This window comes from Chiloscyllium plagiosum, unplaced genomic scaffold, assembly GCF_037043375.1.
Source record: "Chiloscyllium plagiosum isolate Xiang-an unplaced genomic scaffold, Cpla_swu_hap1 HiC_scaffold_53X, whole genome shotgun sequence".
In the NCBI taxonomy this organism is placed as follows: domain Eukaryota; kingdom Metazoa; phylum Chordata; class Chondrichthyes; order Orectolobiformes; family Hemiscylliidae; genus Chiloscyllium; species Chiloscyllium plagiosum.
The window spans coordinates 20,918,564-20,935,306 of record NW_028270191.1 but is presented as its reverse complement, the minus strand read 5'-3'; the positions used below and the strand labels follow the sequence as shown (position 1 = coordinate 20,935,306).

The 16,743-nt window shown below is 48.9% G+C and overlaps 2 protein-coding genes across 2 annotated transcripts; both read right to left on the bottom strand.

The window, feature by feature from the left end:
- Positions 1 to 3,459: 3,459 nt before the first annotated feature.
- Positions 3,460 to 6,368, bottom strand: LOC148134682 (keratin, type II cytoskeletal 8-like). Its single transcript, XM_087985494.1, has 8 exons — positions 6,250 to 6,368; positions 5,834 to 5,894; positions 5,648 to 5,743; positions 5,362 to 5,526; positions 5,148 to 5,273; positions 4,556 to 4,776; positions 4,086 to 4,135; positions 3,460 to 3,608 (listed from the first exon to the last, which is right to left on the bottom strand). Exons 1-8 carry the CDS (start codon positions 6,366 to 6,368, stop codon positions 3,460 to 3,462), a joined length of 987 nt encoding a protein of 328 aa, XP_087841620.1.
- LOC148134681 (uncharacterized) lies at positions 6,225 to 7,399 on the bottom strand. Its single transcript, XM_087985493.1, is given in 2 exon segments — positions 6,225 to 7,044; positions 7,046 to 7,399. Coding segments are annotated over 2 exon segments (915 nt in total). The 3' UTR covers positions 6,225 to 6,483.
- Between the last annotated feature and the right edge of the window lie 9,344 nt (positions 7,400 to 16,743).

Genomic DNA, 16,743 nt, shown 5'->3' with positions numbered 1-16,743 from the left:
TCATGCCCACCCCTGAACAAGGCTTATACCCGAAATGTTGTCTTCTCCACCTCCTGATGCTGCCTGGCTTGCTGTGTTCTTCCAGCCTCCTAACTGTCTGCCTTGGCTGTTTTCAGCAGCAAACAGTTTCCTTTTCTGCCGCGACAGAGACTCGCACCAACAGGGAATTGTAAACATTGAATATGTCATTTCAAATCTGACCCAATGTGCGCTCAAAAGGTGTTCTACATTCTTCCCCTCAAACTAGGTCTCACTGCAGTCCGTGTTTACACAGTTGGGATGGAGGCGACCTACCTACAGTGGAGCCCGTCAGCATCAGAGATTTGATCGAGAACATGTCTGGGACATGGTCCTGATCTGCCGTTTTGCCTTTCCTCCTTGTCGCACATTTCGCATGGTAACAGTACCATGTAAAAGTCATAGCCCCCTGATTCATCCGAGAAAAAGCTGGTTGTCAGCTTAACCACAGGGTCACCAAGCCCCAGGCAAGGCTTGAGAAGACAGCATCTTCATGGTAACTGCAGCCAGTGCGAGTAGTCGATGCGTGTTGTTGACATCAGTCCACATCACAAACTAAGTGCCCAATCGACTGAGCTAATTGACGCCCAAGTACTTTCAATAATGATATATTAAGTACAGTCAGTGATGGTGCACTGATTAGTGAATGCGTACTGAGTGGTTTCAGTGATTGTGTACTGAGTGGTGTCAGTGAGTGTGTACTGAGTGGTGTGAGTGAGTGTGTGCTGAGTGGTGCCAGTGAGTGTGTACTGAGTAGTGTCAGTGAGTGCGCACTGAGTGGTGTCAGTGAGTGTGTACTGAGTGGTGTCGGTGATTGTGTACTAAGTGGTGTGAGTGAGTGTGTACTGAGTGGTGTGAGTGAGTGTGTACTGAGTGGTGCCAGTGAGTGTGTACTGAGTAGTGTCAGTGAGTGCGCACTGAGTGGTGTCAGTGAGTGTGTACTGAGTGGTGTCGGTGATTGTGTACTGCATAGTGTCAGTGAGTGTATACTGAGTGGTGTCAGTGAGAGTGTACTGCGTGGTGTCAGTGAGTGTGTACTGAGTACTGTCTGTGAGTGTGTACTGGGTGGTGTCAGTGAGTGTGTACTGAGTGGTGTCAGTGAGTATGTACTGAGTGGTGTCAGTGAGAGTGTACTGCATGGTGTCAGCCAGCATGGACTGAATGGTATCAGTGAGTGTGTACTGAGTGGTGTCAGTGAGAGTGTACTGCGTGGTGTCAGCCAGCATGTACTGAATGGTGTCAGTGAGTGTGTACTGAATGGTGTCAGTGAGTGTGTACTGAGTGGTGTCAGTGAGAAGGTGCTGACTGGTGTCAGTGATTGTGTACTGTGTGGTGTTCGTGAGTGTGTACTGAATGGTGTCAGTGAGCGTGTACTGAGTGGTGTCAGTGGGAGGGTGCTGACTGGTGTCAGTGATTGTGTACTGTGTGGTGTTCATGAGTGCGTACTGAATAGTGTCAGTGAGCGTGTACTGAGTGGTGTCAGTGAGAGGGTGCTGAGTGGTGTCAGTGAGTGTGTACTGAGTGGTGTCAGTGATTGTGTACTGCGTGGTCTCTGTGATTGTGTACTGAGTGGTGTCAGTGATTGTGTACTGAGTGGTGTCAGTGAGTGTGTACTGAGTGGTGTCAGTGAGAGTGTACTGCGCGGTGTCAGTCAGTGTGTACTGCATGGTGTCAGTGAGTGTGTACTGAGTGGTGTCAGTGACTGTGTACTGAGTGGTGTCAGTGATTGTGTTCGAAGTGGTGTGAGTGAGTGTGTACTGAGTGGTGTCAGTGAGTGTGTACTGAGTGGTGCCAGTGAGTGTGTACTGAGTGGTGTGAGCGAGTGTGTACTCAGTGGTGCCAGTGAGTGTGTACTGAGTAGTGTCAGTGAGTGCGCACTGAGTGGTGTCAGTGAGTGTGTACTGCGTGGTGTCGGTGATTGTGTACTGCGTGGTGTCAGTGAGTGTGTACTGAGTGGTGTCAGTGAGAGTGTACTGCGTGGTGTCAGTGAGTGTGTACTGAGTAGTGTCAGTGAGTGTGTACTGGGTGGTGTCAGTGAGTGTGAACTGAGTGGTGTCAGTGAGTGTGTACTGGGTGGTGCCTGTGAGTGTGTACTGTGTGGTGTCAGTGAATGTGTACTGAGTGGTGTCAGTGAGTGTGCACTGAGTGGTGCCAGTGAATGTGCACTGTGGTGTCAGTGAGTGTGTACTAAATGGTGCCCGTGAGTGTGTACTGAGTGGTTTCAGTGATTGTGCACTGCGTGGTCATTTTAAGAATTTATTTTGTTCTGTTTCATTTTGGCGAGGTGGGAAGGCAGAGGTTTCGAGCTGAGTATTGAAGATCACTTGAGTAATCAGCTTGGGAGGTTTTTTTTTCTGAAGAAAAGCCTGAATAGGTGTGTCCTGCTCTCACAGGTCCAGATATCTGGGTTATCGATTTTTTTTCAGTAATATCGGAACCTATTGTGTCCTGAACATAGTTGGAAGCTTCAGTGAATGTCTCCTGGCTGCCACTCTCTCTGAATTTCCCATTAATGTTTCTCTTCCTCCTGAGTTGCAGAAGTGCATGCGTGAATCAGTGTCTGATTTTTTCTATTTGCCAGGGAGTGCTGTTTGTGGGATGTTGCTATACCTGAACAGTTAATTAGTAATAGTTACTGTACCTATTATCCTATTAAGTTTTCCAATCAAGTTAAATCATTCTAAGTTTGTCTTTCTTTGATTGTATTTTAACTACAGCTTAACATTAAGTCGTTTGACAATTCGCATTGCGTCTGGAACAGATGTTTTACATTCACCGTTATAATAAGAACAAGTTCGAGTCTAGGCTACCTTCTTCAAATATTTTGAGGGGAGCGGGTCGAGTCCATAACAATGGTTTCAGTGATGTTGTACTGAATAGTTTCAGTGATGATGTATTTGTGCTGTCAGTTGATGTACAAAATACAGTGTCATCTTTCTAAATATCGTAATATTTCTTGAAAGTTAATGGTATAGGAATGGATAGTTCTTGAATTTCACAACTAAGGATGAAAATTGTTCTTTTTGTGAACTTAATAATGTGCTGTTCAAAAAGCAATCCAGATGTGCTGATTAGACGTTTATTGAGTAGGACAGAAAAAGTAAATCCCCAATACAATGTTGTACATAATATCGAAACAGAGTTCAACAGCAAAAGACTGGCTTTAGTTCCCCATTTTAAAGATACCAACAAAGATAGCATGAGTTACTTGACTGCTTTTCCCACAAACCCAAACCTTTACAAAGTTTACTTTCTTTGGTGCACTGGTTAAGATGTCAATGTTAACTTCATGTCAAAAAACTATGAAATGTGAACAGATGAACTAAGATGTTCTGAAGAGCAGACATGAAGTGAATCCAAACATATTAACCACTGCACTAAATGCAGTACTTAGGGGATGTATAACCTCTGACAATGAACTGCTTCGAGAGACTGTTGGTTTTAAATGAACCCTTGTTGACTCAGTCCTGTGCTCTTCATTTGATATGAAGTTTGTCCACTCGACATCGATCTGTTACTCACACCTAAATTCAGCGAGGTCTGAAAGGCAGATGATCCACCTCCAAAGCCCATGCCCTGCTGCATACCGCCTGGAAAAGGGGACAGAGTAAAAATAAACTTGTCGTATTATCTGGGTGTTACAATTTAAAAGAACAATTGCAACATGAAAGATGACTACAATTCACAGCGTATCTTTAGTGAAGTACGATAGCCCAAGATGTTTTGCAGGAGCTTAATCAAAGAAACAATTTCCACCTTGAAATCTACCAGGACGATGAGAAAAAGGTGGCGGAAAATCTAGTTTGTGGAGAAGGAGACAGAGAAGGGAGAGAGAAGGGAGGAGTGATGGAAGCTAGTCCTAAACATTGAAAGCTGGTGTGGTGATGTAAATCAGGGATGTTAAATAGGATGGCAAAGGGTGGAGATTCGGCACCATTTTGCAAAGTCAAATGGTGAAAGCATCAGGTTTGTGAGGTGGGGAGTGATGATGGCTGATTGGAATGGAGCTGGGCAGATACTGAGGAGAAAGAATCATCGACCTTCACTCAGAACAGACATTCTCTTACCTTGGCTCTGTACTTGCTGGATGTTGAGGGTTTTTACCCCACTTGCCATCCTGTTGAGAAAGGAAACATTCTCAGATTATAGCGGACAATGACAGGAAATCACAGTCAGACTTCCCTCTGTTTCCTCAGGTATCTCCCTCTCCCAGGGACACTGACATCTCCTGGGCTACACTTCTGAATGGGCACAGTCAGGCTCCTTGCCCTCGGGCAAAGTGCCCAGTCGTTCCTGTTGCCACAGGTAGTAGGTGACAGCAAGCTATTGGAGGGTGAGGAGTGGGGGTCCTGACCTTTCAGTGGGACCTGGAGGTCAGTCACTGATTGCAGAACCACCTTCACATTCACACTGCCTGTATTCCATCCCATTCCATTCTCAGGGATCACAGCTACCAGTCAACTGCAAGTGCAGACTGGAATTTGCCTGCACAGCACTCAATGTGATGGCTGCGATTAGCAACTAGCCCTTATCTTACCTCGTCTCTTCTGTCTCCAGTAGTTTCATGTAGGTGCCAATTTCAATGTCCAGTGCAAGCTTGATGCTCATCAGCCGTTCGTATTCCTTGCATTGTGCGGAAAGCTCTTGCTGAGCTTGGAGGATGGCGTTTTCCAGATCCGAAATCCGACATTTACATTCTTTCAGAGACATCTCACCGCGGTCCTCCGCTTCCCGGATCGCTTCCTCCAGTCTCACACGCTGAGGAACATCAATATTCATTTGGTCAGTTCCTTCAGTGTTTGAGGCTCAGCCCCAGTGCTCCGAGCGAGACTTTGGCAAAACAAAAGGCTCGCCCTCCTCCCCATGATTTGGGAAAAGCGGGACGGTGTGGATTGCAGACTGACCAGCAACACATTCCCACCGGGAAAGACAACCGGGAGCCCCCCAGGCGATTAGAAATGGACCGCATTCAGCCGACCCTTCAATCGCTTCTGAACGAATTATTGCTTTTTGGATCGTGTGAGACAGGGAGAGAAGCCAGAAAAGACGGAGAGACAGACAGGGAGAGAGAGAGAGAGGTGTTTAAAAGTGTTTTTCAGTGTTCAGTTTGATTTTAGACTTGTGCGTACCTCTTTTTTCAGGTTATCAATGTCTGCATTCATTCTCCGGATCTGATCTGTTGTCTGCTTTATCTCTACCTTCAGCGCATTGATATCATCGCCACCTTGTCCAGCCGCCATGGACAGTTCCTGCATCTGCAAACAGATATTGAGAACGAGTTAGTCCCACAGTTCACGCTCCTGCCCGAGTCAGAAAGATGGGCCAAAGAATAGGAACCTTCACCTTGGTCCGTTTCCAAACTTCCGCATCTTCGCGGCTTTGCTGGGCACAAGCTTCATACTGTTTCCTGGCGATGTCCAACAGCTCCTGCACATTGAGCTTCGGCCCACCCTCCAATTGCACGTTGACACATGTATTCTGAATCTGGGCCTGGAGCTCCCGGAGTTCCTACAGGGCACGGGGAGAAAGATTGGAAGGTGATTGGAAACCATTCGGGCTACATTGCATGAGACTTGAATGGACAAAAGATTGGCAAAAGGACAGCTGGTGAGGCAAGGCACATATTTACCTCGTCATAGATAGTCCGCAGGAATTCAATTTCATCGGTCAGGGCTTCCAGCTTCGCTTCCAGCTCCACCTTGCTCATGTACGAGTCATCGACATCCTAAAGAGCACAGGGAGAAAATACTTGGATCAAACTGACCAAAGGTGCCCGCAAACGGAGAACTGGAGCGTGTGGCTTTGTAACATTCACCTTCTTGACCAGGACAAACTCATTTTCCATTTCTGTGCGCTTGTTGATTTCATCTTCGTATCTGGAATGAAAGAGATTGTTTTACCGAGGCTCAAGTCTTTCTGGCCCGTCCCTATCACAGTCCCTGTTTGTCTCAGTCTCCGTTATTCTTCGCCTCCCCCTCCCGCCACCAACTAGACCCTGTCAAACCAGGTTCTGAGCTGGATCAGTCCCTCTGCCGGTGTTTCCCAGACAGTAACAGCCCGGCCGTGTGCAGTTCAGTGGCGCCGACAGAGCAACGCTGCGGCCCGTTCCCTCAGCTCACATTGTGGCCGTTTGTCAAAGTGATCTCATTCTGCAGCTGGGATTTGGTTTCGTTCCGATAGGAAACCGCCTCCGAAGCGATACGGGACCAAGTCCGGCAGCAGCTCACTGACCTGCCCTTGTAGTCCTCGACCAGCCCTTGCATTTGGAGCAGTTCAGCATCGAACCTCTCCTTCTCCTTGCGAAGCGTGTCCAGTTGGTTCCTCAGATTCTCAATGTAGGACTGGAACATGCTCTCGATGTTGGATTTGTATTCGCCTTGATCCTGCAGAAGTTTCAGTTTGATACTCAGCTGAGTATTGACCTGTTCCAAGTGCCGAACCTGGCGGGGTGAGATGGAGAGACAGTTAAGACAAGAGAGGAAAGACACAGAGAACCCAGTTTAGAGACCCACCTGCCTGGACCCCACTGAGCATTACCCTGGGAAGGAAATCAACGAATTGGTCGTTGAGTCCCTGGAGCTGCTGGCTCTCCTGCAGGCGGACAACGTTCTGACTGGTGTCGATTTGGGGTAAAGGCGCGTTCAGGTCCAGGGCAGCGGTTCTCTGGATCAGCCCCTGAGAACTCATTCCCCCGAAGCCCATCCTGCCGGAGCCCCCTCCTATTAGACTCATTCTGCTGCTGCCGATGCCGGACATCCGAGAGCCAGTGGAGAATCTGGAGGCTGACATCCTCTGGGTTGGTCCCAGGACGACACTTTGGGCGCGCCGGGATGTCTGAAAACTCCCTCCGCCTCCCAACCGATTGAAGCCGGCGGAAAACCCGGATCCATGCATGCTCCCTCTAGTTCCTATCCCTCCGCTCTTCCTGCTGCTGCTGGTGGTGGTGATGATGGTTTGCGATGTCATTTCGAGGTTGTTCAGGGGGTGGACAGAAACAGAGACCCACACTCAGAGAGAGAGAGAGAGACAAAGACAGAGAGAGAGAGAGAGCACTCCGAAACTGAACGGCTCGGTGGGGCTGAGGGCTGACTCGGCTGCTTTTATGTCCCAGTGGATGTGTGAGGGGGCTGGCCAAGGGACTGACAGCTGACAAGGAGCCGCCCACAATGGAGCAGCCGACAGAGGGGAGGAACAAGCCGCCACCCTGTGCCCCCGGGGCTGGGAAGGGGGAGGGGGAACGGGTCCGCTTGGGGAGAGCCCAGCCTCTCTCTCTCTCTCCTCCCAGACACGACGCCCACTCTGTGTCATCAGCTGTCTCAGGCCTTTCCTCAACTCGGCAGTGTGTGCTGCTAGCCCAGTCCCCTCCTGAACGGTCACCCATTCTCCCCCCGCCCCCCATTGCCCACATCCAACAGTCCGTGTTCACTCAATGCCCGGGACCACCCAGATCCAAGGGGGGCTCACACTCCTCTCCATGTTATGACACTCCTTCTGGCCCAATACCCACTTTGGCCTCTCCCTGTCTGGGCTCCCTCCAACCCTCAGAGACTCTGTGCATCCCTCCACCTCCGCCCGCTTTGAACATTTGCAAGTTGATCCGCCCAACCAGTGGCTGCCTTTTAGCGACAAATGTGTCTTTATTGCTTAAAACGTTGCGTCTTTGAGCGGATTTCTGATGTTGAAAGTATGAATTGAAGTTGAAGGTGAGCCTTGCTGACAAAGTTCGAGGACTGAGCTGTTTTGGTGCTTGTTCGGGTTGACAGGATGCAGAGAGAGCAGAGTGTGACAGGCGTTTGGAAGAACCCTCTTTCCACAGACACACAGTTCCTGAGGATTGTGTTCTAGAGGCTCCACCAACTGGTCAAATGGGCGAATTGACGAGAGCTTCCAGCGCCCATTGTTCCCCAACCAGCATCAATTGTAAACGTTGCAGTTCAGTGGTAATGTCCCTACCTCTGAGCCAGTCTCACTTGCTCTAGAGTTGCGTCACAATGTCTGCTAGAAGCTCGATTGATAGATTTGGGGAACCAATACTTTCGAAAGGGTTCAAATGAAAACAAAAGCGTCCATTTTTGGTGATTCATTCACGAGGGAACGGAATCACCAGCAAGGCCAGCAGTTACTGGGTGCTGAGCTACTCCCTTGTAGTGCTTCAGACACCCCAGGTCGGAATGTATTTCTGGGTGCTCTATTTACATTTCTAGACAATGGTGTTATCCAGGAGAATGGCAGTGCAGGAGTCAGGGATGATAGTGACCTATTGTTCATGGGGGGAATTCATAGAAGGAATCCTTCCTATTCCTTTTCTCCAAATTTCATTCCGTCATCAGTGCCCAGCCCAAAACTGGGTCCTTCACTCGTGGTCTGCTGACGTCTCATCCTGAACCATTTTCTTGACAGTGAGTCAGTGGTGGTTTGCCACTGGCTTACATTGTCAGGGGCAGGATGAGTAGACAGGTGCAAACCCACCCCCAGCCCAAATGAAGTTGTGCTGTTGCTATTACTTGGCAGCACACAGTAGCCATCTCGCCAACTAACACCCTGTCCCTTTGGAATTTCACCTTCTGCCAAAGTAACTTTGTCAGAAGAACTGCACGACATACTCGGGAAGAAATGTTCTGGAAAGTTCATCCCAATCTGCTCCAGCGCTGTCCAGGAAATCACATGCACGAAGTGGAAACCCATTCTGTATCATGCAATTTGGGTCCCGATTTCACAGGAAGGTCGGGAAAAGGAGAGCAGCCCAGCATTCAATCTTTTCTTCCTCTATTCATGTTTAAACCTGTGCTCCTCTCCTCTGCCTCCCAATGACCCGTTCAAGTAGAATAAAGTCTGAACCTTTCAGTACAGTTTCTATCTTTAGTGAGTTACTTGTGAGTCTTCTACCTCTGCAGGCCACCAAGGAAGTGTCAGTCTGCCAGCCGGAAATGAACGAACTCGCCGTTTTTATCAATCAATGAGATTGGAGCGCACTTGGTCGCTGAGTGCAGCTTGCAACAGAATCTGAACCGAGGAGTTTGGTGAATAACGGAGTTTATTGAGGGGTGAGGTGTTGCTTTTTGTCTGACTTGGTCAGCCTCTATGAGAATGAGCAGTGCAAAGTGCATGAGAGGGAACAGAGAGGCCGTGGTAATTGTGCGCTGTGAAACGTTGCACGCTCCCTCTCCCCACCGCCAATCCCCCATGCAGCCTGAGTAAAATAAAAAGTGACATTGCAGTGAAATGGGTAAGTGATTCATTGTTGAGTATTTTGCTCACAGCTTTTTAAATACAAGAAGTACGATTTTGCAGATGAGACTAAAATAGGCGGGATGGTGGACACTGAGGAAGGTTATCAGAAATTGCAGCAGGACCTTGATCAGCTGGGGAAGTGGGCCCAGGTTAATGCAGATAAGTGTGAGTCTTGCATCTTAGAAAGTCAGATCAAGGTAGGAGTTTCGTGCTGAATGCTGGGGCCTTAAGGAGTGTAGTGGAACAGAGGGACCTTGGAGTTCAGCTGCATGGTTCTCTGAAAGTGGAGACGTAGACTCATAGAGATGTACAACACGGAAACAGACCCTTCGGTCCAACTCGGCCATGCCGGCCAGATATCCTAACCTCATCTGGGCCCATTTGCCAGCACTTGGCCCATATCCCTCTGAACCCTTCCTATTCATATACCCATCCAGATACCTTTTAAATGCTGTAATTATACCAGCCTCGACCACTTCCTCTGGCAGCTCGTTCCATACACGCACAACCCTCTGCATGAAAAAGCTGCCTCAGCCTGTTCAGCCTCTCCCTATAGTTCAAACTCTCCAACCCTGGCAACATCCTTCTTTTCTGAAGCCGTTCAAGTTTCACAACATCTTTCCGATAGGAGGAGACCAGAATTGGACACAGTATTCCAACAATGGCCTAACCACAGTCCTGTGCAGCTGCAACATGATCTCCCAACTCCTGTACTCAATACTCTGACCAATAAAGGAAAGCATACCAAACGCCTTCTTCACTATCCTATCTACCTGTGACTCTAATTTCAAGGAGCTATGAGCCTGTACTCCAAGGTCTCTTTGCTCAGCTACTCTCCCCAGGACCTTACCATTAAGTGTATAAGTCCTGCTCTGATTTGCTTTCCAAAATGCAGCACCTCACATTTATCTGAATTGATCTCCATCTGCCACTCCCTGCCCATTGGCCCATCTGATCAAGATCCCATTGTGCTCTGAGATAACCTGCTTAACTGTCCACTGCACCTCCAATTTTGGTGTCATCAGCAAACTTACTAACTATAACACCAGGGTTAACATCCAAATCATTGCTTTAAATGACAAAATGTAGTGGACCCACCACCGATCCTTGTGGCACTCCACTGGTCACAGGCCTCCAGTATGAAAAGCAACCTTCCACCACCACCCTCTAACTACTACGTTTGAGCCAGTTCTGTATCCAAATGGCTAGTTCTCCCTGTATTCCATGAGATCTAACCTTGCTGACCAGTCTCCCATGGGGAACCTTATCGAGCGCCGTATTGGAGTACATAGAGATCACATCCACCGCTCTATCAATCCTCTTTGGAGTCACAGGCAGACAGGTCAGTGAAGAAGGTCTTTGGTACACCGGTCTTCATCAGACATGGCTTTGAGTGTAGAAGTCGGGAGGTTAAGTTGCAGTTGTACAGGACGTCGGTGAGGACACACTTGGAGTATTATGTTCAGGTTTGGTCACCTTGCTATAGAAAGGATGTTATTAAACTTTAAAGAGTGCAGAAGAATTTACAAGGATGTTGCCAGAACTCGGCAATTTGATTTCTAGGGAGAGGTGGACAAGCTAGGACTCGCCTGTTCCTCTGATGCTGCCTGACAAGCTGTGCTTTTCCAGCACCACACTTTGTGACTGTGATCTCCAGCATCTGCAGTCCTCAGTTTCTCTCACCTGGCATGAGCTGCCAGCGGAAGTGGTTGAGGTAGGTACATTAACAACATTTAAAAGGCATTTGGACAAATACTTGAATAGGAAAGGATTAGAAGGATATGGGCCAAGTGCAGGGAAATGGGGTAAGAGTGCATGCGCATTTTGGTCAGCATGGACCAGTTTGGGCCAAATGGCCTGTCTCCGCGCTGCACGACTCGATGAAGCTCTATAACTCTCAATGTGTCAGCAGTTGTAAGGCTTCAACAATGTTAGAGTACCTCGCTTCACAGTGGGCAAGAGTTTATTGGGAACAGTAGGGCTTATTATTTACAATAAAAATAAATAAATAAGATGTAATGAAGCCTGTGGGACTTCCTGGCTACCAGTGTGATTCAAGACAAGCACTTTCCTAAAAACAAAATTGTCTAATTGGAAGGTGTGTAATCTGGCTAAAATAATATCACCTTTGGAATTTGGCTTGTTCTGGGCAGTCTCTGATATCAGCCCAGGGGCTTGGGCAAGGTCTGAGCTGCTCAGAGTGGTCACGGTTTGGTTGACCATACTACTGCAGCCTGGAGAGTTGGCCATGGTCAGCCCTGTGAATCCATTGTCATCAATCCAGTGAGAGACAGGAACACGGGAGCAGAGTTGTACAGTATCAGTCACGATGCTGGTTACTCATTGTTCGGGGCTACGCAGCCACGTTGCTGAAGTGGTGCACCATGGTCAATGTGAGGTGTCCATCCACAGACAGTCAAGTGTAGTTGCGGGTATCCAGGGTCCAGTGCCGCAGGAAAAAGGCTCTGGAACATAATCATGATGAGTCCAAACAGAAGAAAAGTGAAAAGGTAATGTGGGACAGCTCACGGTGAAAGTGGGGCGGAGATAGACCACGAAAGGGCTCAGGTCGAATTATCGATGGTGAGCAACAGCCTGACTTCCGAAGAAAGTACCCTCGAAGCTGTCACCTACCAACTGGCTTCATTCCTCCCATTGACCAATCGGACCGTACCCTCTACCTGTGTTCACCTATCACTGCCTCACTACTGCCCCACTCTCTCCACCCAAACCCTCCACCACACAGACCCTCCCCTTGACCTGCAGCTCCCATTACCCTCACCCCCAGCTACATACCACTGCTGGCATGTTGACCAGATGGGCTTGATGCTATCAGGCTCAGTGTGCAGATGAAGACTCAGATCGACTCACAGAACTCACGGCCCAAAGAGCTTCCACTCTCCTGAAAACCACAAGTGCTCAATGGAAATGAAAATGGTTGTGGCCAGGGCCAATGTAGTTGGAGTAAGTACATTGTGCTGTGAGGGAGATTTCTCTGTGTCCAGGCCATGTGTGACTGTCCAAAGCATTGCACACACACACCCAGACATTGAAGGTGTCATGCAACTGTAACCTCACCTTACATTGTGACCCTGGGCATTTGCCCACTGGGTGCAGCCCAACGACTTACCACAAGCACTCTTGACCATTTCATGACCGATGAGAAGTGAGCCCTAAAACACCCCATGATGTAAAAGCAACGTTAGTGCGGCAGGAGAGAAGCAGCAGAGCTGCCAAAGTGGCATGCAGCAGCGATTTCCCTATTGCCTGTATGTGATGCAGCAGTTCCTCACTGCACACCATTCAATATCATGTCGGGATAAGGATGGGTGCTTTCAGGTAGAGACAAAAAATACTGCAGATGCTGGAACCCAAGGTAGACAAGCAGGAGGCTGGAAGTGCACACCAAGCCAGGCAGCATCGGGAGGTGGAGAAATGAATGTTTTGGGTCTCACCCTCCCTCAGGACTGAGGGTGGGGATAATGGGAGCTGCAGGTAAAGGGGTGGGGGTGTTTGGGGGAAGGTTTGGGTGGAGAGAGGGGCTGAGTGGTGAGGCAGTGATAGGTGAACACAGGTAGAGGGTACGGCCTGATTGATCAATGGGAGGAATGAACCCAGTTGGTAGCCTACAGCCTGGAGGACTCAACATTAAGTTCCTCAATTTCAAATAACCTCCCTCCCCATCCCCCGACTCCGTTCCCAGCCCCTCGCACTTCCTTCCAGTCCTCTAACCGACCTTTCCTTTCAGCTACCAACCGGACTCATTCCTCCCATTGACCAATCAGGGCATACCCTCTACCTGTCTTCACCTATCCTGACCTCACCACTCTGTTCCTCACTCCACCCAAACCCTCCTCCACAGCCCCCTCTTTATCTGCAGCTCCCCTGACCCTCAGGCCCACCCCTGAAGAAGGCTTACACCCGAAATGTTGTCTTCTCCAACTCCTGATGCTGCCTGGCTTGCTGTGTTCTTCCAGCCTCCTAACTGTCTGCCTTGGCTGTTTTCAGCAGCAAACAGTTTCCTTTTCTGCCGCGACAGAGACTCGCACCAACAGAGAATTGTAAACATTGAATATGTCATTTCAAATCTGACCCAATGTGCGCTCAAAAGATATTCTACATTCTTCCCCTCAAACTAGGTCTCACTGCAGTCCGTGTTTACACAGTTGGGATGGAGGGGACCTACCTACAGTGGAGCCCGTCAGCATCAGAGATTTGATCGAGAACATGTCTGGGACATGGTCCTGATCTGCCCTTTTGCCTTTCCTCCTTGTCGCACATTTCGCATGGTAACAGTACCATGTAAAAGTCATAGCCCCCTGATTCATCCGAGAAAAAGCTGGTTGTCAGCTTAACCACAGGGTCACCAAGCCCCAGGCAAGGCTTGAGAAGACAGCATCTTCATGGTAACTGCAGCCAGTGCGAGTAGTCGATGCGTGTTGTTGACATCAGTCCACATCACAAACTAAGTGCCCAATCGACTGAGCCAACTGACGCCCAAGTACTTTCAATAATGATATATTAAGTACCGTCAGTGATGGTGCACTGATGAGTGAATGCGTACTGAGTGGTTTCAGTGATTGTGTACTGAATGGTGTCAGTGAGTGTGTACTGAGTGGTGTCAGTGAGAGTGTACTGCGTGGTGTCAGTCAGTGTGTACTGCATGGTGTCAGTGAGTGTGTACTGAGTGGTGTCAGTGAGTGTGTACTGAGTGGTGTCAGTGATTGTGTACGAAGTGGTGTGAGTGAGTGTGTACTGAGTGGTGTCAGTGAGTGTGTACTGAGTGGTGCCAGTGAGTGTGTACTGAGTGGTGTGAGTGAGTGTGTACTGAGTGGTGCCAGTGAGTGTGTACTGAGTGGTGTCAGTGAGTGTGTACTGCGTGGTGTCAGTGAGTGTGTACTGTATGGTGTCAGTGATTGTGTACTGGGTGGTGTCAGTGAGTGTGTACTGAGTGGTGTCAGTGAGTGTGTACTGCGTGGTTTTCAGTGAGAGTGTACTGTATGGTGTCAGTGATTGTATACTGGGTGGTGTCAGTGAGTATGTACTGAGTGGTGTCAGTGAGGGTGTATTGCGTGGTGTCAGCCAGCATGGGACTGAATGGTGTCAGTGAGTGTGTACTGAATGGTGTCAGTGAGTGTGTACTGAGTGGTGTCAGTGAGAAGGTGCTGACTGGTGTCAGTGATTGCGTACTGTGTGGTGTTAGTGAGTGTGTACTGAATGGTGTCAGTGAGCGTGTACTGAGTGGTGTCAGTGGGAGGGTGCTGACTGGTGTCAGTGATTGTGTACTGTGTGGTGTTCATGAGTGTGTACTGAATGGTGTCAGTGAGTGTGTACTGACTGGTGTCAGTGATTGTGTACTGAGTGGTGTCAGTGAGAGGGTGCTGAGTGGTGTCAGTGAGTGTGTACTGAGTGGTGTCAGTGAATGTGTACTGAGTGGTGTCAGTGATTGTGTACTGCGTGGTGTCAGTAAGTGTGTTCTGAATGGTGTCAGTGATTGTGTACTGAGTGGTGTCAGTGAGCGTACACTGTGTGGTGTCAGTGAGTGTGTACTGGGTGGTGTTAGTGAGTGTGTACTGAGTGGTGTCAGTGAGAGTGTACTGTGTTGTGTCAGTGAGTGTGTACTGCGTGGTGTCAGTGAGAGTGTACTGCGCGGTGTCAGTCAGTGTGTACTGCATGGTGTCAGTGAGTGTGTACTGAGTGGTGTCAGTGATTGTGTACGAAGTGGTGTGAGTGAGTCTGTACTGAGTGGTGTCAGTGAGTGTGTACTGAGTGGTGCCAGTGAGTGTGTAGTGAGTGGTGTGAGTGAGTGTGTACTAAGTGGTGCCAGTGAGTGTGTACTGAGTAGTGTCAGCGAGTGCGCACTGACTGGTGTCAGTGAGTGTGTCCTGAGTGGTGTCGGTGATTGTGTACTGCATGGTGTCAGTGAGCGTGTACTGAGTGGTGTTCGTGAGAGTGTACTGCGTGGTGTCAGTGAATGTGTACTGAGTAGTGTCAGTGAGTGTGTACTGGGTGGTGTCAGTGAGTTTGTACTGAGTGGTGTCAGTGATTGTGAACTGCGTGGTGTCATTGATTGTGTACTGAGTGATGTCAGTGAGTATATACTGAATTGTGTCAGTAACTGTGTACTGAGTGGTGTGAGTGAGTGTGTACTGTGTTGTGCCAGTGAGTGTGTACTGAGTGGTTTCAGTGATTGTGTACTGAATGGTGTCCGTGAGCGTATACTGAGTGGTGTCAGTGAGTGTGTACTGCGTGGTTTTCAGTGAGAGTGTACTGTATGGTGTCAGTGATTGTATACTGGGTGGTGTCAGTGAGTATGTACTGAGTGGTGTCAGTGAGGGTGTATTGCGTGGTGTCAGCCAGCATGTACTGAATGGTGTCAGTGAGTGTGTACTGAATGGTGTCAGTGAGTGTGTACTGAATGGTGTCAGTGAGTGTGTACTGAGTGGTGTCAGTGAGAAGGTGCTGACTGGTGTCAGTGATTGTGTACTGTGTGGTGTTAGTGAGTGTGTACTGAATGGTGTCAGTGAGCGTGTACTGAGTGGTGTCAGTGGGAGGGTGCTGACTGGTGTCAGTGATTGTGTACTGTGTGGTGTTCATGAGTGTGTACTGAATGGTGTCAGTGAGTGTGTACTGACTGGTGTCAGTGATTGTGTACTGAGTGGTGTCAGTGAGAGGGTGCTGAGTGGTGTCAGTGAGTGTGTACTGGGTGGTGTCAGTGAGTGTGTACTGCGTGGTGTCAGTGAGTGTGTACTGTGTGGTGTCAGTGATTGTGTACTGAGTGGTGTCAGTGAATGTGTACTGCGTGGTGTCAGTGAGAGGGTACTGCGCAGTGTCAGTCAGTGTGTACTGAGTGGTGTCAGTGAGTGTGTACTGGGTGGTGTCAGTGATTGTGTACTGCGTGGTGTCAGTGAGTGTGTACTGAGTGGTGTCAGTGAGTGTGTACTGGGTGGTGTCAGTGAGCGTGTACTGAGTGGTGTCAGTGATTGTGTACTGAGTGGTGTCAGTGATTGTGTACTGAGTGGTGTTTTTGAGTGTGTACTGCGCGGTGTCAGTCAGTGTGTACTGAGTGGTGTCAGTGAGTGTGTACTGAATGATGTCAGTGATTGTGTACTGAGTGGTGACAGTGAGTGTGCACTGAGTGGTGTCAGTGAGTGTGTACTGAGTGGTGTCGGTGATTGTGTACTGCGTGGTGTCAGTGAGTGTGTACTGAGTGGTGTCAGTGAGAGGGTGCTGAGTGGTGTCAGTGAGCGTGTTCTGTGTGGTGTCAGTGAGTGTGTACTGTGTGGTGTCAGTGAGTGTGTACTGAGTGGTGTCAGTGAGTGTATACTGCGTGGTATCAGTGAGTGTGTACTGTCTGGTGTCAGTTATTGTGTATGGAATGGTGTCAGTGAGTGTGTACTGCGCGGTGTCAGTGAGTGTGTACTGTGTGGTGTCAGTGATTGTGTACTGAGTGGTGTCAGTGAGTGTCTACAGGGTGGTGTCAGTGATTGTGTA

Excerpts from the sequence above, each read along its gene's own strand:
- LOC148134682 (XM_087985494.1), bottom strand. The coding sequence starts at position 6,368 with ATGTTCCAGTCCTACATTGAGAATCTGAGGAACCAACTGGACACGCTT. Across the intron at positions 5,895-6,249 it reads GTCGAGGACTACAAGGGCAG|ATACGAAGATGAAATCAACA; the intron begins GTCAGTGAGCTG and ends CTTTCATTCCAG. Across the intron at positions 4,136-4,555 it reads CTGGAGACAGAAGAGACGAG|GATGGCAAGTGGGGTAAAAA; the intron begins GTAAGATAAGGG and ends CTTTCTCAACAG.